The 23510-nt window shown below is 38.1% G+C and overlaps 1 protein-coding gene across 4 annotated transcripts; it reads right to left on the bottom strand.

The window, feature by feature from the left end:
- Window positions 1–223: 223 nt before the first annotated feature.
- On the bottom strand, window positions 224–23456 carry BPNT1 (3'(2'), 5'-bisphosphate nucleotidase 1). Of its 4 annotated transcripts, none has more exons than XM_057728616.1 (10): window positions 23353–23456; window positions 15912–16039; window positions 12696–12800; window positions 11498–11605; window positions 10057–10105; window positions 8734–8825; window positions 7570–7614; window positions 4526–4723; window positions 1912–2017; window positions 224–865 (listed from the first exon to the last, which is right to left on the bottom strand). In XM_057728616.1, exons 2-10 carry the CDS (start codon window positions 16029–16031, stop codon window positions 717–719), a joined length of 972 nt encoding a protein of 323 aa, XP_057584599.1. In that variant the 5' UTR covers window positions 16032–16039; window positions 23353–23456; the 3' UTR covers window positions 224–716. The 4 variants fall into 4 exon arrangements, with proteins under 4 accessions (XP_057584599.1, XP_057584598.1, XP_057584601.1 ...); XM_057728615.1 differs by lacking the exon at window positions 23353–23456 and adding an exon at window positions 20473–20649; XM_057728618.1 differs by lacking the exons at window positions 12696–12800; window positions 23353–23456 and adding an exon at window positions 20473–20652.
- Window positions 23457–23510: the final 54 nt, after the last annotated feature.

Genomic DNA, 23510 nt, shown 5'->3' with positions numbered 1-23510 from the left:
AAGCACAGGACAGAGACTGAAAAATAAAAACCTAGGCAGGATGTCAGAATAGTTTTGATAGCATACATTATAATCTCCCTTTGGAAGCAATAGGAGAAATTACCTAACGTTCCAGAGTTAAACTGCATAATGATGCCGTAAGAATAAAGTAATGCCCACAGTAGAGAATATACAGTTTCCAAATACTTAAAAACAAAAAAGCTGGTGAATAACAGAGAGAGCTAGAATTGAATAATTCCTTATAAAGAAACATTTCTCCAAAATCTGTTTCATCAGTATACATAATGACATTTTAATGTATTCAGAATGGGAGTAGGAAAACTTTTTACATTACTGTGAAAGACAAGAATGAGATTTAGATAACAACCAGTTCTGTGCCCTAAATACATCTGATTTACAAAACAGGAATGCTGATTCAACAATGGACCAGGATGGCCAGTTGGAGCTAAACTTTTCTTTCATTGCTCCAAATAAAAGGAGGAAAAGAAATGTAAAATATACTGACTTTACAGGTTTTCCAGATGTCAAAATTGGTCTGGTTGATTATTGATCAAGACATTTAAAAATTCAATTTTCTACTCCTAAGTAACCAAATGTAAATCAGTGATCAACAATGAATGAAGTAAAGGTGGAGCTCGAATTCCACCCAATTAGTTTTAAAATATATTATTTCGAGGAGCAAGTACTTCTCCTGGCTGAGTCAAGGAGATTTCCCTTCAAGGAACAAGTGCATTTTTAACAGATTCGGGAACTCGACTTGCATAGTAGTCGTAATTCCTCAGTGTGGCCAGGACTCCAGCCGAGTTCATGTGCTTCACTTCCTTGTTATACTGGAGAGCATTTCCATGAATATCAGTTAACTTGCCTACGGAGAAAACATCAAGACAACGTCAATGGCTGATTGGATCATTATGTCTCTAGTTATTCCTGAGAACTTCTTGCTTCCCTATATAATATCCAATGAATTCTGGATAAAACAGGGAGATAATTAGTGACGACAAAGGTTAAGTGTTAATTCGCTTACAATTTAAGACTAAGGAGAAACATGACTGACTAAAGGCTAAATCATTATTTTTTCTCCCTAATTAAAATAATTTCATTTAGTATTTTCAATTTATACTTCTCGGTATCAATCAATTTCTCTTTTCCTGGAATGATAACTTTTCCTATCGGTTATACTCCATCACCCACAATTCCCGGTTTCAGAAGTGCTTTCTTCATTCTACCATTTATTAGTAACACTATTTGGTAAAAAGTTTAAATGAAGTATGTTCATAAAACATAACTGTGTTGTATTACAGTTTCATTTAACATTCTCATGAGAATGGATCCTGATGAATTTAACTTCCTAGTCATGTCACACGCTGAGATAGCGAAACAATAATGTACCCAGAGAAATGATAAAATAAAAATCAAGTGTTTAAGAGTAGATGTGATCTGATGTCTACCTGAAATAGAAAAATCATCTTGCTATGTATATATCTATAGCATTTTTGCAGGCAGATTAAAAAAATTCCAACCTGTGATCTTTAGCACTAGCACTGAGATATTTACCAATATTGGCTTAAAATAATAATAATGATAAAAATAACAATAATAATAATGATGATGATGAATATTTTACCTTTCAAGAAAAAAACCCTAAAAGCATTAAAGCCATAAATTAATAAGGGTTTAATTAAATGTGCAGATCAAGGTCCAAAAGAGACACTATAACTAAAGAAAAATGAATTTGCTGAAAATCTACTTTCTCACCTGTGAAATCAGGGCTTACACTGGGTAATCTCCAACTTTCCTTCTATCTTTTATATCCTAAGAGTCTAAGTATAGTAATATTACTGAAATATCATGTCCTAGCATAATACAAAAACTGTATAAAAACTGTAATTCCCCCAAATAAAACGGACTAACCTCCCACAGCATGTAAAATGACTTCTGGAGCACAGGTATCCCACTTTTTACATCCAGGACTTGCAAACACATAAGCAGAAGCTTTGCCTTCAATCAGCTGAATAATCTGTAAGGTTGAGAGAATAATTATCCCCCGACCATGAAATAACTGAGGTACAAATAAAGAGAAACTGCTTGTTTCTATCAAGTATATTTCAATTCCTCTGTCAGACTTGGGTTAAAGCCTTTAGCAGGTGTAAATGACACGAGTATTATGCAGAAATATATAGAATACACACATAATAATATAGTGATCTGAGGGGGAAAAATGCGGTCAAATAAGCTACAAGCAGGATATCTGAATGGTCTCCATATTCTAAGTTAGTTAAAATAAGGTTTTCTTTTTTATGTTGTTTTTCTTTCTTACTCTAAAAGCAATATATATTTGGTGTAGCAAAAAATAAAGCTTTCTAATCTTGAAATTTGACCATTATTAAATAAAAGATACAGAAACATCAACCAATGCAATAACGTATAAATTGTAATAAGTCCTAACAGATGTGCAATGCTAACTAGTCTAGGAAGCAGTTTCATAAGTCTCTGTTTTGGAATCATATATGTTGCTATTTCTGCTACCAAAGTATGGATTTTAACAGAGTCATCTTGGACTTCTCTGGCGGTCCAGTGGTTAAGACTCTACGCTTCCACTGCAGGGGGCGTGGGTTTGATCACTGGTTGGGGAACTAAGATCCCGCACGCCCCGTGGCGTGGCCAAAAAAAATAAAAAAGTACAGTCACTGACAGAAACCACATTACTCTAAACAGTAACTTGCTATCAGCCCTTCATTAATTGCTTGACTTATTTTTTGGTTATGCTGTAAAATAATTAGTACTATAAAATTCAGACTTCAAATATGGAGACGAAGAGACCAGCCTGGGAGAATGAGGAGAACCTCAGTGAACACAACATAACCAGTTATTCTTTTAAGGACGACTGTATTCAAGAACACCTTCAAACCATTAAACCTTGCTGTAGATTTTTGATAAAAGCTTTCTCTTTCTTTTAGGAAGTCTGTGTCAAGTCTCATTATGTGCCAAGAATTATGCCAGATATATTTTTTGAGGGAAGAGGGGCTGTAGCTTTTGTTAGATCCTCAAAGAGGTCTTTGATGCAAAAAAAGTTAGGAACTGCCCAACAAGGTCTTTGCACAGGAGAAAAGGTGGTGGGGAGGGGTGTGCAGGATGTGGACTTTGCTCCTATGGGGAATGGTACCCCTTGGGAATAAAAGAGATAAAGGCGTTTTATAGTTACAAAAGTAGGGGCAAAGAGAAATCCTATGTCAGTAGATACCAGGAATATATTTTTATTTTGAAACGTTTTAGATTTTTTTTTTCAAGATACTGTTATTTTGAAACTTCCATTTTTCATCCTCTTATAAGCAAATGCTTTTGGAAAACCTAGAAATAGTTGATTACCGCTGTAGGTGAGGAGAAACAAATTCCATTCAGCTCAATAAATATTTATTATTTGCCTCCCCGGTGCCAGGCACACAAGTAGGAAATGCACATGCTTGGAGGCATTCAGGGGTCAGGAGGTAGAGGGATTTACATCCCATTCTCATAGGCTTGGATTATCAATTGCTGTGAAGTGGAATCATCAAAGGATTTGGGGCAGGGGAGTAATATGATACATTGTGTATCTTCATCAATCTAGTGGCATTCTGAAAACAAGGCAGCACTCAGCTGGGAAGAACACTTTGGATGCTGCTGTAAAGTCTGGGTGAGGGAAAGATGACAGGTTTCAACTAGGGCGCTGGCAGTTGAGATGGACGAAACATTAGGGAAGAATTAAGATCTATAGGTAGGATCAGACTGATAGGGTGTGAGGAAGGAAGGAGGCTAGGATGGCTTTCAGGTGTCTGGGAACAGTTAGGAAAATGGCGGTGCCATTAAGCAGATAGGAAGTAGGGAGAGGAACACGCCTGGGGGCAGGTAGAAAGAGGATGTGATCCAACTGGGGATGCTGAATTTGAGATGCATGATGGATGTCATCATGATGACAACCAAGGCGCAATCAGATGAGATGAGATCAGGGATGGAGATCAAACTGTGTTCCATTTCACAATGTCCTCAGGAGTATAGGAGCCTAGATGAATGAATGGGGGGAAGCACCCAGGGGGTGGCAGGCCGGCCTGTCTTTAGAGTCTGCAGAAGAAAGGTCTAGGAAGTAATCCAAGAGGTCCTTGAGGAAATAAGGACTGGCAAAAGGCATGGGGTCTTATCCAAATGACTTACATTATCACTGAACTCTCTCAGGTAAAAAAAGGCTTGAACCACAACATTTTAAAAAAACTCAGGGAATTCCCTGGTGATCCAGTGATGAGGACTTTGCACTTCTACTGTGGGGGGAGGCAAGGGTTTGATCCCTGCTGGGGGAACTAAGATCCCACATGCCTCACTGTGTGGCCAAAAAGAAAAAAAAAAAAACTTAAATGTTGCTGAAATGTGTCTCTAATGGCAAATTACAATCTTTAATCTCTTCTCTCAAACTCTTACTTCACATTTTGTAAAAGCTCAGTATTTCTTTCAATGATTCAACTGCATTTCAGGGTAGATGATGGATGGATTTTTGTACCTTATTTCCTGCTCCTCCCACTCGCAGCACATCATCAGGTTTCATAGCAGCAATACAATCCATCACCAACTGGCTGTTATGGGACCGGGTGGTTGTGACAATGTGTTTCCCGGCAGGCACTTCTTTCAGCTGAAACCCGAAGGCACCCAAACCTAAAACTCCCCAGATTGTTCTCCCCAACACAGCATCTGGTCCTGCCTATGTAAACAGGTGAAACAACGGCAAAGCTTGTCATCACTTGGAGAAAAAGGTTTGCCATAAACAGAACATTTAGTTATGTTAGCAGCATGATTTTTTAAAAATAAAAACATGATAATGTTATAAAGTACAAAAACAGTATCATCAACAAAGAAATTTTCCTGAGAGGATCAACTGATTATTCTCATTGTTGTTTTGGTTAATAACTGGGTTTCAGGGAGTTCCCTGGTGGCTTAGTGGTTAGGATTCTGGGCTTTCACTGTAATGGCCTGGGTTCTACCCCTGGTCATGGAACTGAGATCCCGCAAGCTATGCAGCACGGCCAAAATAATAATAATAATTGCACTTTAAAGGTACGGAAAGGAACCTCGGGTTATTCCCTGGAGTCTTCAGGAAAGGCAACATCACATACTGATTCCTGTTCCTTTCAGAATTATCCAACAATCTCATTATTACATTTGAAAATAGCTGTTTGCAAAAAGTACCTAAGTCCCCAGGAAATGAAACACAATGTATTGATTACTTTTCATCGTCCAAGGAACAACAAGGATCACGTTACTATGGGAATAGGTCATGGTGATAATACGTTTTGCTGCTATAGAGACAAAGCAAATGAATAGGCTGATACGGAAGAGTGGCCATGGATAATGGGGTCAGGGTTAAAAGATTTTACTGACAATTGTGGTGGTAAAATGACAATGACAATGCAATCCCAGAATCTGTATTTTCCTTTGTAGAGCTCCAAAAGCTTCCAGACACATTGTTACAACTATACCCATCATACAGAAAAACATAATCTGTATTTCATGGAAAGTAAACCTGATGTATAAAATGATTAACACAAAGTCATCGAAATACCATTGTATCAATAGAGCACACATACGGAACTCTAAACATGTGCCAGGCACCATAACAAGTGCTTTACATGTATTATCTCATTTAATCCCCAGAACAATCCCATCAAGTAGGTATTATCATCCTTATTTTACAGATGAAAAAATAAGGTGTGGAATCATTCAGTGACCTGACCAACGACTCTAGGAAGATCATAATCAAACTCAGGCTCGTCTGCGTTCAAAGCCAGTAATTTTTGGGGGCTGTGGGTTCGATCCCTGGTCGGGGAACTGATATCACATATGCCACAGGATGTGGCCAAAAAAAAAACAAAATACATTTTCTTTTAAAAGGCAATATTTTTCATCACTGAACTAGACTACCTCAGTTTCCTTGTCAAAATGCTTTCCCACACATCATTATGGCAGTACTCTGGGTGCTGTTATAGTGAAACACGCTTGTGTTGCAGGGTTGGATGCCCCAGGAAGCAGACTCTGAGACAGGTAGGGTGTTTGTTAAGTAGGGCCCTTGGGATCAACACCCGTGGAAGGGAGAGGCGGCGGCGTGAGTGGGCAGAGGGAGAAGCCAAGCTGTGATGCAGACACGACCACAGCTTCGGCCGACCCCATGGGGAGCTCTGGAGCCAGAATGGCTCTTCAGGGTTGTACCAGACCGGGGAGAACACATCCCCAACTGGGATGAAATGCCAGGCCTTTATACCCCTCCAATCATCAGTGGCTGGAAATGGACTGCCTTGGGAAGGGGCTTGTCACTGGCGAGGCGGTTCTTTATAGGCGAGGCAATCCCCGAAGAGGCTGACAGCTGAAGGCTGTGTGCTGACAGTGCTCCCTGCAAATGGGGCAACCAAGGAACCAAAGAACAAGCACTGGGGCTCAATATGTGTTCGTCTGCTTCCCCTCGTCCCTCTTGAGTCCACCCTACAGGAGAGGCTGGAATCTGAAAAGTGCAGATGAGCTCTGTGTGCTCGTTACGCTTCAGCTCAATTGGTGAGACTAACTTCATACTCTCAAGCAACCTCTTTATGAATTCAGCTCCCCAGTTATTCCGAAAAAAGAAAGGAAAGCACACTAAATAGCAGACGTGTGCATTCTGGTCCCTAAAAACTCACATGGCCTCTGTGAATGAATATGTCGGCAAAGAGGATGAGACCACGGAATCAGGCGCCCTGACGAGGTACATGCAATCCCATGAGGCAGCCAGCTAGCCTTCCTCTGTGCTCCTGGTCTCTCTGTCTCTCTTGCTGTCTCTCTCCTTTAAAGTTCCCATGCCAACTGTCTGGGGGTGATAAAGGCTCACATTTTCACCTTACTGATGAGTTACTTAAGATTCACAAGGCTTAAGGAGCCAGCTCCAAGATACGGACAGACTGGGTTTCTCTGCACTATTCCATGGTCTTTCCTTCGGGTGCCTCCCAGCTTTAGCATCTGCTAGAAGCAGTAGTGAAGTCCGAACTGTGAAAAGCCTTTTATCTGGCTCCAAAGAGCACTACAGAGCAATGGTTAAGAGCTTGGCCTGCGATTTAAATCCCAGATCTGTCATTGATCAACTAGGGCAAGTTACTTGTCTCAGTTTCCCCGTCTTTAAAACAGGGATAAAGGTTTCCTTGAAGGATTACGGTGAGTATTAGAATGAGATAATGCATGTGAGTCCCTCGAGTCCGGCCAGTCCACAGCAATCTCTTGATAAATGTCAGATACGGCGACGAGGTGGAGGATTTTAGACGGAACATCCAGCCGTGACTACTACCGACAAAGCTGAGCAGCTTTCCTCCTTGTTGCAACCGATTTTAAGGCAGAAGCAAGGGAGGAGGAAGAGGGAAGAGAAAGCACGTACAGAAGGGAATGGGGTGAAGGCACAGGTAGCAAAGGAGAGAAGCAGAACAAGGGAAAATGAACGGGTACATGGGATGGACAATGACGACCTGGGGTACCACAAACTGTCTGCCTCTTTTCTACCTACCAGTGGAGCCAAACGCTAGCTATTTTTCTCACCTTTGCTTCATTCCTGGGTTCCCTTAACTTCTGATTTTCATTGTTCTGTGGAAAATGAATACAATTTTTCTAACCTTAGGAAGAAGTGATGGAAGTTGTTAATAACCCCTAAGCACTCAGATCTTTTTTTGAAGAAAGGGGCCATGCACTGCAATATTATCTCTGAATTAAATGCCCCTCTTTTAAAGTTACAGTATTAGCTTACTTTAAAGCTTACATAACTGGAAACTTATGCCTGCATGTAATACTGTATAAACATTAGTCATATTAAAATAATTAATGGACTCTTAAGCAGTTCAATATAAGAGACTTTCCCAGTAATGAATGTGTAACTAATTTTGCTAAATAAGACGCACATGATTATAAATAAAAAGTTATACAAATGGCATAAAAAAGCCAAATTTATCTTAGAAGGAGAGATTAACCCTGCTCTTAACTCAAACTGGAAATGCAGAAGTAATAGTCCCCACTCTGGTTACTTTTTTTCTCCAAAGTTCTAGCAAGGTCACACTAATGTAAATGCCTTAAGTGTTTTATTTCATTTAATGTGATTTCCTTTAACATTTAATGATCTAATGGTATATTCCTGCTTTGGAATTACATTAGCCTCTTGCTTCTAAGGAAGACAATTTCTTGGGAGTGTAGTAGAAAGTCAAAGCAGATTTGAGAGACAAAGCAAGAGAAAAGAGTGCGAGAGCATATTTATTTTATGCTGACACTAATTCAGGCACTATGTAGTATTACCTGGAAAACAACATGGCTAGCATCTTTTCTTGGTTGAAATGGTTCATTTCTTCAATGTGCTTCAAGCACCACCTGTAAATCAGGTGTCTAAATGACCAAGCTAATCAAGAACCATATCAGTAATTCCAAAAATTTTGCTTATGATTTGACTCCTAAGGCATACATAAAAAATCCGTGTAATACATATGGTGTGTCTGTGTATAGTCACCTACATACATACACGTTCCTGGCATCAACACCCCCAGAGGTTCTGATTCAATACGTCTGGGGTGTGACCTGGAAATCCATACTGTGGAAACCTCCCCCAGATGACTGCATGTGCAACCACGCTAGAAACCACTGGACCAGATAACATTAGGAATCATATAACACCATAATTACTTATCTAATAAAATATTTTGGTATCATTCATAGTAATACCTGGTAGTTGTAATATGGCTGGTTAATAACTCCTGCTATGGCTTTTCCTTCATAAGCAATTCCAATAAGAACTGTCACATTGTCAAGAAGACCTAAAAAGAAGTTCGTATCAATTATATGACTTTCTCAGGTTATGACTCATCATGAGCACATCAACGGCTCCAAGTTATTCTGCAATAAAGGTAAGGAATTTGCAATGATTCATCCATGATTAAACCTACTGCTGGCAAAAGACACAAATTATAAGAGAGAACTGGCCAGGGACAGAAGTAGGGACAATGGCGACTTAACTGAATTGATACAATGGTCTCCTCAGTAATAATCTGTAAACCAATTAAGTAAATCAGCTGTAACTCCACAGCCATCATCATTAGATTCCTCTGCGCCCCTCTTCTACCACCATCTGACTTATTCCTGCCTGCTAAATCACTCTCGATTCCAGGATTACTCTCTAGATTTGCATTTCAAGCCTCTAAATTAAGATGTCTCACAGACAGCCGATGGACTAACAAGCAGCATTAGAATTAACTGGCTCAATTTTTCCAATACAGATTCTCAGGCTCCTTTGCAGAGCCAGTGAATCAAAACCTTTGCAGGTGGAGGCTGAGAACTGAACAAGCTGTTTAGGTGTTCTTACACTCACTAAAGCTGCCTAGAGCTCCCCTGTTTCTCAATGGATTATAGAGACGTTTTCAGGACACACACACACATACCACGGGATTCACTCATCATAGATATGTCTCATCCAAGCACAGAGAGAGCGTTTTTTCTAGGAATTATCAGGCATTCTTTTTTCAGCCACGAAGCTGAGAATCAATACAAGAAAACCTACGTTGATCTTTCAAAAATAAGAATCTAAGCTTATGCTATGCTTCTAAAACCTACCACTCTGGCTCTGAGCCTGGCCCTTCTCACTTTAATGTTGCCAATTTTATTTTAATTTGCTGCTTTCTAATTTTGCTCATTTTAGCTAATTTCAGGAAGGAGAAATATTGCACTGTGTTTCCAAACCCATCTTTAGAGGTGCGGCTGTGAAATGAGACAGCAGTTCACAGAGGAGGGGAGTGAGGGATGGGCACCACGGGATGCTGGCAAAGCAAGGCTATACAGTGATGCTTTTCATCGTTTTTCTACCCAATAAAACTGGGGGTTCAGAATGGTTCCTTTGGTTACACGGGTTTAATGTGAGTTATTCTCATCTAGGAGACATTAGGATTGTGGTACTGGTGGAGTATGGGGAGCGGTATTTGAAGGAGAGTAAATGTTTACAACTAAATGTCACACACGAGTGCTACTGCTGTCAAATACAAATGAGATACCAACCTTCAGTATATTCCTTGGTACCATCCAGAGGATCAACCCAGACCACAAGCTAAAAAAGAGGAAATGTCCAAATTAAGCATATAAAATTTAACAGATTGGGAATTCCCTGGTGGTCCAGTAGTTAGGACTCTGCGCTTCCAGTGCCAAGGGCCTAGGTTCGATCCCTGGTTGGGGAACTAAGATCCCGCCAGCAAGCCTCACCGTAGGGCCAAAAAAAAAGAATTTTTTAAAAAAATTATTTAAACAGATAAACTGAAACTATCTTTTTTTTTTTCATTTTTGAAATTATATTATGGGTAGCTTAAGCCAATGTCGTTGGTTTTGTAATAATTAAAAAATAATAGCAAAAAAAGTATTTTGTAATAAAAAATACTAAAACAACATTGTAAATCAACTACAATACAATCTTTTTTAATATAAAATGCTTAACTGATAAAAGTTTATTGTCACCTGAACACTAAACATATGGCCATGAACATCCTGAGCACTAGGTGGTGACACAAGGAAAACCTTAAAGTGGCACCAAAAATGTTTTGTGTGGATGCTACTCATTTCTATTTATAAATACTGATTTAAGAAAAATAATGACAGTCTGATTCAATCTTAAGAATACAGTGTATATATGGTCAAGAAAAATAAATGGTTTATAAAACTGGCAGTAGAAAAAGAAGAAATCCCTTCTTCTTAGGACTTTTAATATGATTTAGGATACACAGCCATCAACCACTAAAATTACAACGCTTGATGTGAATTTGTGAGGGCATACTCCTGATGGAAGACACCATGCCTTTTTTTCTATACTCCATATCACAGAACAAAGTGCCTTTCTCAAAGTAAGTGCTCAACACTATGTGTTAAATAAACTGAAACTCAAAAATTAAAGAAGTATGATAGCTATACGAAGACACAGATTTAATTTAATCAACTAGGAAAAGCAAGGCGGTAATTTTTATGGCCTTCTAAAAATATAAGGTAGCAATCCGTTCATCTCCTCTCAGCTCCAATTATGAATGAAATGTTTTACTATCAAATCTACTAAATAACAAATTAGATTTTCTCCCTAAAAGTTTGTTTTTTTTTTTGGCTGAGCCATACGGCTTATGGGATCTTAATTCCCTGACCAGGGATTGAACCTGGGTCCTGGCAGTGAAAGCAACCAGTCTTAACCACTGCATTGCCAGGTAATTCCCCCAAAAGTATTTTTAGTAACAATTTTAGAGTGAAGAGGAAATCAATAGGATGAGAAAATAAACTGGAAATTAACAAGTCAGACATCCTCTATGGTTGCTGGACACTTCTACGTTGGCTCTGAAAGAGTTCAAGTTCCTGGTTGCCCCTATTTTATAACTATCAACTTTTCATCATGATGGCAAACTTTATTTCCTTTACTATGACAAAAACCGAAGATTAATAGAGAGTTAAATAATAACATGGATCATACGTCTTCCTCTTTGATAGCGCTGTACTGTGACGGGCATGGTTGCTTCAGTATCTCCTCCCACTGACCATCTTCAATCAGCTCTTGATCCACATCTTCAGGAGGCAGATCCTAGAGCAGAGAACACTGATGATGACCGAAGCTGTTTCCTGTTTACAGAATACCCATTGTCTTGGCAATAAGAAGAAATGCAGCAGCATAGTTTTCACTAGTTTCCTTTCACATAGTTTCCTATCTGTTTACCATTTCTGTTTAGAGCTTTTAAAACAAACTGAGTAAAACTGCGAAAACAACCACATATGGCTCATCAAAGTGGATTACAAAAGGTCCCAACTTCATTATCCTGAACAAGGATTAAAAAGAAAAGAATTTTTAAATATTACTACACTTACTTATACAAGTGGCTCTGCCATCAGCTATGTCTTACTTTCAAATACACGAGATGTCAATTCCTTCACCTTCACTGTTAGTCTTTGAATAAGTACACAAATAAGCCTTAATTAAAAAAAAAAACAAGAAAAATAAAACCCATTTTATTCCAAAGTTCTAACTCTGCTTATCTTATACCTTGTATGTTGAATGTCACAACTCTAACCATATCATCTATGGTCAATAATTGAGGCATGTGGCCTAGAAGGAGACCCACATATTAAAAGCAGACATTTCCTGGGGCTTCCCTGGTGGTGCAGTTGTTAAGAATCTGCCTGCCAGCTCAGGGGACACAGGTTGGAGCCCTGGTCTGGGAAGATCCCACATGCCAAGGAGCAACTAAGCCTGTGTGCCAGAACTACTGAGTCTGCGCTCTAGAGCCCAAGAGCCACAGCTACTGAGCTCGTGTGCTGCAACTTCTGAAGCCCTCATGCCTAGAGACCGTGCTCCGCAACAAGAGAAGCCACTGCAAAGAGAAGCCAGCGCACCTCAACCAAGAGTAGCCCCCGCTCACCGCAACTAGAGAAAGCCTGAGTGTAGCAATGAAGACCCAACACACCCAATTAAATAAATTAATTAACTAATTAATTAAAAAAAATAAAAGCAGACATTTCCTGAAAGTCCAAGGAACATGATAGTTATTTTTGTGTTAAAACACAAAAATATAATGCTTGAAATCATAAAAGTGGTGTATAAATCATTAACGTGGCACTTACAAATCCATACGGCAAACAGGGATTAAAAAAAGATATGATATCCCCACAAGTCTTACCTCTTCCCCTATAATTGTTAGTTTGGGGAATTTCCGTGCCAAAGAAGAGCATATGCTCATCTGAACTAATCGGTCCGCCTTGGTCTGCAGGTCTGTTGCACAGGTCTGCAACAAAGAATGCATATTTCTAGCAAAACTGGTATGAAATAAGTTGTTCTCTGATGCCTCATGCATGGTTATCTATATCCATTTAAATTACACTGTTTAAAGATTGATTGAGCTTAACATCATTTGAGTCAGTTATTTTCTTGGCTTGCTTTTTCTTATGGGATTTATACTGGCTAAAGTTTAGAAAGGAGCTTTTAAATTATTTAGAACATTTTCTCCCCCAGTTCACAAACTCCTTTTATAAGATCTCTACATTAATCTTTTGTTTATGCAGGTCAACAGACAGGAAATTCATAAATTTTCAAGGCAGTTAATAATAATAAATAACTCTTTAATTATTTAAAAGGTATTTCTTACATGAATCCTTCTATAAATTCCACTCATTAATCCTAATTCTAATAATTCAAGAGGTCCTCAGAATGATTCATTATTTATTTCAAAATTCTTATTTCTAAACTATAAAAAATGTAAAAGTGAATGGCAGTAATATTTAGTACATAACTCACCTGTGGCACTCAACTCAATCCATATCTCATATAGTCACACTTGCGAAAGACGGTGACCACATCCTTGATTAGCTTGCTTTCAGAGGATTAGGACATGTTGCAATTTATACACGCCTGTTTAGGTGGATTTACAGATTATTTTCTCTTAAGTAGAACATCTTTTGTAATACTTTGTAATGAGAAAAGGAATGATTATGAAAATTAAGCTCTTTTTCGCCACACTGAAGTTTGCTGCTTATCTCAATGCAAAGAACAATATTGCTAGAATGTAGTGCCAGGAAGGCAGAGATCTTTGTTTTATTTTCTAAAGAACTGTGCCTAGCACACAGTAGGTGCTCTATAAATACCTGTGGAATGAAACTACTTAAAAGAATTGTTGAAATTAAAGATTACTTACCTATCAATCAAGTTCAGAGACCAGTGCTCCAGAGGAAAAAAGACACATTGACAGCCATTCAACTCTATGAGGAAAGCTACCCAACTCTCCTCTAGGAGAAGATATTTCCTGCTCTTTCTACTGACATAGTGCCAGATCTTACCATTCTAGATACTTTGTGTGACAAATCTGATTTTGCCCTGTCTCTTGTAAAATGAGGTGTCAACAAGTGGATATAAAGTACTAGAAGTGTCTGACCAGTAGAGGAGACGGTGAGATTATTATTTTTTTCTAACTTGAACACTGTATTTCTATTACTCTTTAGTTATAGGCTACAAAGTGGTCCATCTAATATAATCACAACAGAAAGTCAATTTAAACAAAATAAATGATGCTAAGGGAAAAATATGCAAAGATATGATCCAAAATATCAGTGGGGGCCTGATACATGATTTTGTATTTTTGCTATTGTTCTCCACTTCCTATGTTTCATAATGTAGAAAATGACAAAAAAGAAAAGATCATAAGATTAGCAGCCTTCTGAAAGTAGCTGCTTACATTCTTGGTTCCGCATTGAGCATGTATGTGATCAACTAAAACCTCTTCTTCAAACATATGGATCAGATTCACCTCTAATTATTTGAACATGAATACAGGACTTTATAATTATTCCTATTTTAATCTCTTGTTGAGTTTGGCCCACCTTTCTCAGAATTTGCAAATATTTTAAATACTTATTCTGTGATCCAATATAACTAGCTCTCCCAGCTTCACATTATTGACAAATTTGATAAGTACCCTTTCTATATCCTCCTCTTCCACAACACTTTTGAAAAGATGCATTCAACAAGTTTTTTAAACTGTATTTAAGTTAATGGCTAAAGAGAAAAAGACGGTCAGGAGCAGAGTCCTGTGATCTGTCACCAATGACCCTTTTCCAGGTTGAAAGTGAATCATGAATAGAATTTTGGGGTAATATTGTTCTCCTAGTTATCAGCACACCTAACAGTGGCTCAGGATGGGGGAAGAGAGATATCATCTGTATATTATAAACAGCATGAATGCTTTTTGAAAATGGAAAATGAGGGACTATCACAAACTTTTTTTAAAAAGCTGATTCAAAATCAATTTTGATTTCAAAATCAAGATACTCTATTTCCTATACTATTCAGCCCATAAATCTGTCAAAAAAGGAAATGAGATTTATTTCACTAGTTCTTGTGATTTTTATTCCTAATTTTTAAAAGCAGTTGCGTTGAATATCCTATAATTAGTTCACAGGAACTTATTCCTAAGTTTTTTTACTTGTATATAAGGTCTTGATTTTTCTTACACAAATAGCCTTAAACAGATGCTTCGCTAATCACAAAAGAGCATCTTAACTACATCTCTATTTCAAGCCATTAAAATGTTTATCATATCCTAAAATTTTCCCACTTGGGCAAAATTACAATACAATCTTCCTTAAAGATTATACCAAAAGTCAATATGTGGAAACTTACACTTAAAATTTGTAAGTGAAATAATAAATCTTGTAGAAGAAATTTTATTTTAAACTAGAACACATGCATGGTGGGACTTCTTTTAAGAATCAACTACCACTATAGACTACCTTTCTGATAATCTACCTAAGTTTTTAGTTACCATACTGGAAAGAAAAACTTTGCTTCAGGTTTCTTTTCCATGAAGAAAAAATTTTTTATTTATTTACTTATATATTTTTTAAGCTCTTTATTGCAGTATAATTGCTTTACACTGTTGTGCCAGTTTCTGCTGTACAACAAAGTGAATCAGCTGTATTTATACATATATCCCCACATCCCCTGCCAAAAATTTTTAAAGCTTTGAATATAAAGGATACTTATTTAAATGCCAGATGTTATCAAACATGCCAAGTTCACCAAGGATTGCAAGGCTTTGCATGAATCTACTTCTACTTAGTAGATTCATGCAAAGCCTTCAGGATGTGAAGCTTGATTACATTGCTCTGGAGCTGGACAGCAGTTAGAATGCCCAGACGCATAAACAAAAGTTTTGGATGTAGGAAGTCTGGAGTCCTTTTCAGAGCAGAAATGGAGCTCATGTGAACTAAAGGTCTTGCAATCTCCATAAGAGAGCCATTGACTATTTCAACTATTAAAGTCTGTCCAGATTATTACATCCTTTTAGCTAAATCTCAAGGGACAAAAATAGAGTTGGTATGAAATGAGATGAGACTTCCAGTACCTTCTCCACGATACCCAGGTCTCCTTCGGCAATAACACGCCTGACTATCGTTCCTGCCTTCTGAGCAACAGAATATGCTGAGGCCACCAAACGCATCAACACAGTGTGACTGGAAGCCATGATGTGCCCTAAAGTGAAATCGAGAGAAATGTTTTGTTACTTTCAAAGCCAACTGCTGGTTTCATTTACTTGAATTCAACTCAACACACAGCCATTGAGTGCTTACTTGGGACTGCTTCAATTAAATGTATAGATTCTTTAATAAACATTTACTAAGAGAGACTTGGAAAAAGACCCCATTTCAGCATTAGCTCTCCCAATAAATTCTATAAAATTCTTTTTCTCTGCAGATGGGACATTTTGAGGCATGGGGGTTACTGGTCCAGGCCTATGAGCACGTGAAAATGTTTTATGTATGACATGTGTAATGTGCAAAGGCTGTGGAAGGTGCTTGAGGGGCTAAAAATATAATATCTGCCCTAACGAGATAATATTCTGGTGGGCTGCAGGTAAAATACTGTAACCTAATGTCTATAACATAAAACTGGTAAGTGCTGAGAGAGATATGAATAGCAAAAGGGATGTGGGTATATGTGGGAAGTAATTTAACATGGCAGGGATAACAGTTTCTGAAACTCAATGAATATTCCTTTAGAGATTAAATAAAATTTAATCTGCTGGTTATTGACTACAATCCTCATCAGTAGCCAAATAAAGAGAACAAGCAGCGTAACCACTGGAGTGAAGACCAAGCATTTGGAAAAGTAATGAGTGTCAAGCAGCTCTTGGCTCAATAAAAAAAATAAGAAAAAAACAGTCTTTACGATCAAGTATATTGCTCTTTGGAAATACAAATTCAAATCCTGCAATTTTTATTGGCTGTTTTGGTGCTGGGATACACCACCCAGATCCCCTCTGGCGTGGAAGACCTTGTTTCCCCAGCTGTTGAGAGGGCTGCTAACCTTTCTTTAGGAATTCATCTGCTGAGAAGAGTCATTTCAGCTGAAACTGATCAACAGGAGGGTGTAAAGGCCATTCCTCACAGCGGCTGGGCTGCGGCCCCAATTCTGATGGGCCTTCCTAGCTTCCAAATGCCCCGCGGGGTGGGCTGAGCCTTGGCTGGGGCTGCACCACCCCGCTCATTCCTATTTCCTTCACACTTTCCATGAGGAATCCCGAGAACACTCCCTAATAAACCTCTTGTACTCTGCCCTTGTCCTTTGTCTTAGAGTGCCTATGCGGAAGCAATGTATGACAAAAATCTCCCACTTCTGATCAAGCGAAGTCAACGTGCTTTCAACGCAATCTGGGAACTCAACACAGAATAAAAAGGATATTATCAACCGTAATTCAGCAGCAGTCATCATTCCACCACCAATTTTTGACTGCATATTTGATTTGATGTGCCCTTTAACCTCTTTACACCTTTTCCCCCCTATCATCCACATTCTAGTCACAGGGATTATGAACATAATTGAGACGATAAACAAGTGAAATATCTGAAACCCTTCAGAAGGAAGAGAGTTGAAATTGATGTAAAGTAATGAATAGCATACTGTGACCACTCACTGTCTGGAATTAAGATAAAAATAAAATGGGTTTCTGTGTATTTGAACCCTGTTTATCTTACTACATCGTAATCAGGCTAGATCCATTTTCTTGGCAAAGTAGGTGCTATTATATGGAAAAACTCTTTACACTGATCACCAATTCAGGAACACCTCAAATAGAAAACAGGAGAAATCATTTAGCAAACATTTCATTGACCAACCTCTACTCCCTCACATCCACGACCAGTCATATAACTGACTTATTCTGCACTGGAAAAGGTAGCCTTCAGGCAGCTGATCTGTACTACCTAGGTGTAAAAGCACTGAGGATATTTTAATATATGTTGGTAAGCTCATTCAGTCCCCATGTTTTATACAATGCCATTTGTGAAAGGCAGATCATTTTCCCTCACTGTATAGTGTTCTAACTTTTCACAGATATCATTTACCTTTGAACCAGTTCAGCAATCATCCCAGCCTCATCATGCTTCCTATGTGGCGAAACCACTTTGTTTCCTGTTTGCCAAGTCCACGGTATTTTCTTCTAAAGAAAACTTTTAGGCTTTGTCTTCCTGCTACGTTCCTCATAAAATGTATACCATATTTATGAACCACACTTTAAAGCTAATACCAGTTTTATAAGCACGTAAAAAGTCAGGTTTGATGTAAAGCACAATGATTTATAAAGAGATCCTCCAGGTTACATTTAGTTAGCAAAGGAGAAAATATTTCTACCATTTTCTCTGAAGCACTTCTCTGATTCAAACTGAACTACGAATGAAATATTAGGCTATCCCTTAGCTCTAATAATTTTCTTACGTATCTTTTAAATAAATGAACACAATTTTGGCTCTTAGTGTAAAGAAAACGTAGCTAATCATATTATTGCGAAATCTGTAAAAGAGGTTCCTATTAGCCTTTTTAATTGTGTCCCCTCCCAGAACGCAAATGAGAATTAACTGTTGATGGCAAAGGTGAAGAAAAACAAGGCCAAAAAGCTACCTGCAAGTCCTTAACTTCCTGATAGCAGTTCAGATTACAACCACTGTACTTCCTTCTCTATCAGTTTTACACCTTCTGGGTCCTAAAACACTACCTTTTGTGAGCATGTCTCTGAAAGCTTATTCAAATACAGAACAGGGGTTCAAGGCACAGGCACTGAAGCCTATTTCCTGTCTTCAGTTTCCAGCTCTGGCACACATTAGCTATGTGACCTTGGGAAAGGCACTTAAATTCTCTGTGACTCAATCGGTAAAATGGAGCTAACAATAGTATTATAACACTGAGTCCTGGTAATTATTACATCAGTCCCTGGCACAAGGTAGCACTAAATAATGCTGGCTAACCATTATTAGGATGATTGTACTCATTACTGGCTCTCCTGCAGGGACATTAGGGCAGTGTTAAGGGCAAAAAATTCCTATGGCTTCTGTGACATTATTTTGACAGGTTCTTTTTCATAACATTCTGGGCTTGGAAGCTTGGAAGAAAGGTTGTATGACATTTAAGGCAATCAACCTAACATCCTACCATGTAAGAAATCTTTACAGCTGTCAACAGGACTAGTTCAGAAGGACAAAAACAACAGTAATCATACGATCCATTTTTTCTCATAGCCTGGGAGAGGTATCTTGAATTCAATATAAAGGTGGTGAGCATATGAGGATTAGGTTCTTAAAATAAAGGATGAGTTCCCAATCAAAATACTAAGGTTATTTATCTTTTGGAACCTGACTATAAAAGAGGAAATTCTGATAGAAAGAGTAATGAGCATATATCAAAATATGATATAAAACTATAGCAATTAAAAGTTTAGTCCTGGGCAGAATTTGCAAGACAAATTAATGGAATCAAATAAATTCCAGAGATAGATCCAAATACACTAAAGGTGGTAATTCAAATCATAGAGGAAAGGTAATCGCGCAAAAATGGTGAGGACGATTGCTGATCTTTTTTAAAAACGTTGGAATCTTTTTGCATTCTTTATATCGATGTATATTCCAGATCAATGCATGATTTTAAAAGTAAAGAATGAAACCATAAAAGTATGGGAATAAGACATGAGTGAAATGTTTTATAAATTTGGAAAAGGAGTTTTCAACATGACTAAAAGCAAGAATCCATTATATAATATATTGATAAATCTGAATGCATAAAAAATCAAAACGTCTGTATAGCCAAAATAGCATAAACAAAGCAAACAGATGAGTGACAAAATGATCAAAAAAAATTTGTATCACATACTAGACAAGTGAACTAATTTTTGTTACATAAGGGGCTTACATACATCAATACGTAAAAGATGAATAATCCAATAGAACAATGAGCAAGTGACATCAATAGGCAATTCTTAGGAAAAAAACAAGGGCCATTAAATTGTGAAATGCTCAACTTCACTAACTGTGAAAGAAATGCAGCCTAAAACAATGAGAAATGATTGTTCATTTGCAAGACTGGCGTAGATGAGAAAGTTTGCCCAGTGTTGGCTAGAGTGTGAGAGAAAAGCCTCCCGAGCATTATTAGCAAGGGTGTAAAGTGGTGAAACCTTTTTTTGAAAATCTTATTAACAGTAAAAAGTACACATCTTCTGAACTAGCAATTATATTTTCAGGGAAAGTAAATAAATCAGGCACGTCTACAACCAGAAAAGACAACTGTAGGAAGAACGAAATTTAAATTTAGGCTTAGGACAGTCTCTAAATCTGGGTGCACTAAAGAACCCACCGTCTAGGTTTGCCTTGCTATTTCAACAATATACAGCCATAGAAAGACTCCAGGGGCACGAAAATAATAGCACTGACAGACAATCAAAATGCTGACACTCAAGAATCTAGGACCGAAATTGGAATATCTGGGGAGGAACCCTGATTCACGTAATTATTATTATTTTTTTTACATAAATCCTTTGAATCTCTTCATATCTGTGCAAAGGGGTGGAGTTAGGGAACCAATAAACGACTCAGATCTCCCTAAAGCCCTTGCGCTGACTTGCAGGGGACAAAACTACTTACGGTGACAAGACTGGGACCGAGTCAGACGAAAGAGACTTCAGGTGGAAAACCCGAAAAGCGTTATCAAGCAACAGGTCACCCGCAGCGCCCAGCGTAGTAATTACCCTCGGGGATAGCTCTGCTGGCTGCAGAGTCAAGTTGCCTCAGCTACTGAGCATGCGGGAAGTTCGGCGCAGGCGCAGAACAGCTACTTTGCCTTCGCGCGAGGTGACTCCAGACCCATGGGAAAACTCCACTTCTCCGTGTTTTCCTAAAGGTATATCAATTATTAAGGAATCCTCCTGGTTTCAGGTGTCTTCCAATTCACTTTGTGCGCACAGTTCACTCTTAAGATGTTGGTGATACCGCCCTGTGGCGGCGGGCGGCTACTTAACCTGGAAACGCTAGGGGTTCGTGGACTGGCTTCAGGTGGTCCACAAAACTTTATGCGGAAGTGTTACTAGACCGTCCTTTTTTTTCTTCTTTTTTTCTTTTTAAAGCATTTATCAGATTCCTAAAAGGGTCTGTGACCCTTTCATTAGCCTACTGATTAGTCCTGGAAGATCTTCTCTCTTCCTGGTGGGATGTACCATATTAATTATTTTTGTTTGTTTTTTTGAGATACAGGAAAAAAAAACTAATTACGATTTTTATTGCACTGCCAAAAGTAAAAACAAACAAGCAAGCAAATACAAAAATGGCCTGTTTATTTATTTTGGCTTTCACCATATATTTAAGAGCACACTTCTTGTGTCTGCCTTTGTGTGCATGTGGGAGCCCACCTGCGGTGAGAACAGCAGAGTGAATAGGCAATGATCCTTTTTTGTCACTATTAAAAAGCAGGGCATTGTGATTACAATATAACAACATAAAATAACAGAGTTAATAGCAAACATATCAGTTATAACAACAAATGCAAACTGTTTAAACCCATCCATTTAAAGACAAATTCTCTGATTAATTAGCCAAACCCACTGTTTCATCAGAGAAGAATTCAGGGTAAGAGTAATTATGGAAGGGAACAGTCGTTTTGTATTGTTAAAGGTATACTTTGTATTAATAAAGCTACTTTATTTTTAAACATTTTAAAGTTACATAAATAACCTTTCACTATATTCTCATTGCTAAAAAAGAAAAAATATCAAAATACCCCACAACAATCTGTCCAGGCCTTTTCTTTTTTCTTATTTTCCTAGTTTCATATGCTTTATTTTATTTTCACTTTTTTTATTGAATGAAAGATTCATTAAATTCTATAGTGCTTTACAATTTTCAAAAATTTTGCGCATGATTTTGTGTAATCCCATAATAACCCTTTTTTTCCTCCTACTCCTATATTGCCCCTCCCTCTTCCCCTCTCTGCTGGTAACCAGTAGTTTGCTCTCTATATCTGTGTCTGCTTCTTTTTTGTTTTATTCACTAGTCCGTTGTCTATTTTAGATTCCACATATAAGTGAAATTATACAGTATTTGTCTTTATGTGACATTTCACTTAGCATAATGCCCTCCAAGTCCATTCATGTGGCTGCAAATGCAAAACTTCATTCTTTTTTATGGCCTAGAAGTATTCCATTGTGTGTATATGTATATATATACACATTTGTATATGTATATATGTACACATCTTACCTATTCATCTGTTGATGGACAGTTACGTTGCTTACATACCTTGGCAACTGCAAATTACGCAGTTATGAACACTGGGGTGCATATATCTTTTCCAATTAGTGTTTTCATTTTTTTCAGATACCCAGGAGTGGAATTGCTGGATCATGTGGTTGTTCTGATTTTGAGAAACCTCCATGCTCTTTTCCACAGCAGCTGCACCAATTCACATTGCCATCAACAGTGTAGGAGGGTCCAGGCCTTTTCTTAGAGCTTATGTCCCCAGATTGGAATTTTGCTTTATCTTTCCCAATAATGCAGAGCACTAATGCACCATGTAGTTTTGTAGGTTAGATAATAGGAGAACTCTAACAGCAGAATCCTTACAAATTTTCTACAGTGTTTTCCCCACTACTTTACACTTGTTTTAGCTTCATCTAATTCAACAGCAGTTTGTTTTTGTTTTTTAGAGACTTGCCTTTACTGGATTCTTAAGAACATCAGCTTAGTTTTTATTAAAAAAAAAAAAAGGTTTGGGATTTCCCCGCTGGCCCAGCGGTTAGGACTTTGTGCTTCCAATGCAGGGGGCGTGGGTTTGATCCCTGGTCAGGGAATTAAAGATCCCGCATGTGGCACAGCCAAAAAATTTTTTTAAAAAATTGGTTCAGGGCAGAGGGTGGTTGGTGAACAATTTTCATTTGTGTGCTCTTTTGTAACTCCCAACCTTTCGTAATTAGAAACAAAATTTATAAACAAATGGCACCCATTACATGGAGTTCTAGTTTGAGAAGACCTACACGATCTCATTTGATTTTCAGAATAACTCTCTGAGTTAAGTCAGACCATTTATTTTATTATGTTACAAATATATGTACAACAAAATTTATCATCTTACCCATTGGTTTTTATAGTTAAATTGTATAATTACATAGCAAGTATAACTGTCATGAATAAGTTTAAGGATAAACACAACTGATTGTAAGCCCAACAGGTGAGAAGTGTGCAGGTGTCCTAGAGAGTAGCCTTCTGCTCTGATTGCCCCGTGTACACTCAGTGCAGGTTTTAGGGGTAAACAGCATGTTGCATTCAACAACATGTTATGCGGTAGTAGGCTGTCCTCGCTAAAGAGGTGCTTCCCAGTAAGGTAGCCATTAGTCCCATGTAGTTGCTGAGAACTTGGCAAGTTGCTAGTCCAAATGGAGATGTGCTGCATATTTAAAATACATAGCAGATTTCGAAGACTTAGAATGAAGAGAAAGAATGTGAAATAGCATACTTATAATTTTTGTTAATTACCTGTTGAAGTGATAATATCTTGGTTATACTGGATTAAACAAAATATACTTTTCAAAGAGGCAGGGCGCTGTGCTTGAAATATGAGCGAGTCGCGCCGGCCACATGTCTTCCCGCCTCTGGGAGTCAGTTGCCTCCAGAATCCGGACCGGCCCCGCCCC

The sequence above is a fragment of the Hippopotamus amphibius genome, chromosome 3 (genome assembly GCF_030028045.1).
Source record: "Hippopotamus amphibius kiboko isolate mHipAmp2 chromosome 3, mHipAmp2.hap2, whole genome shotgun sequence".
Lineage (NCBI taxonomy): Eukaryota > Metazoa > Chordata > Mammalia > Artiodactyla > Hippopotamidae > Hippopotamus > Hippopotamus amphibius.
The sequence above is the reverse complement of the archived record's forward strand: the minus strand, read 5'-3'. Positions and strand labels throughout refer to the sequence as shown.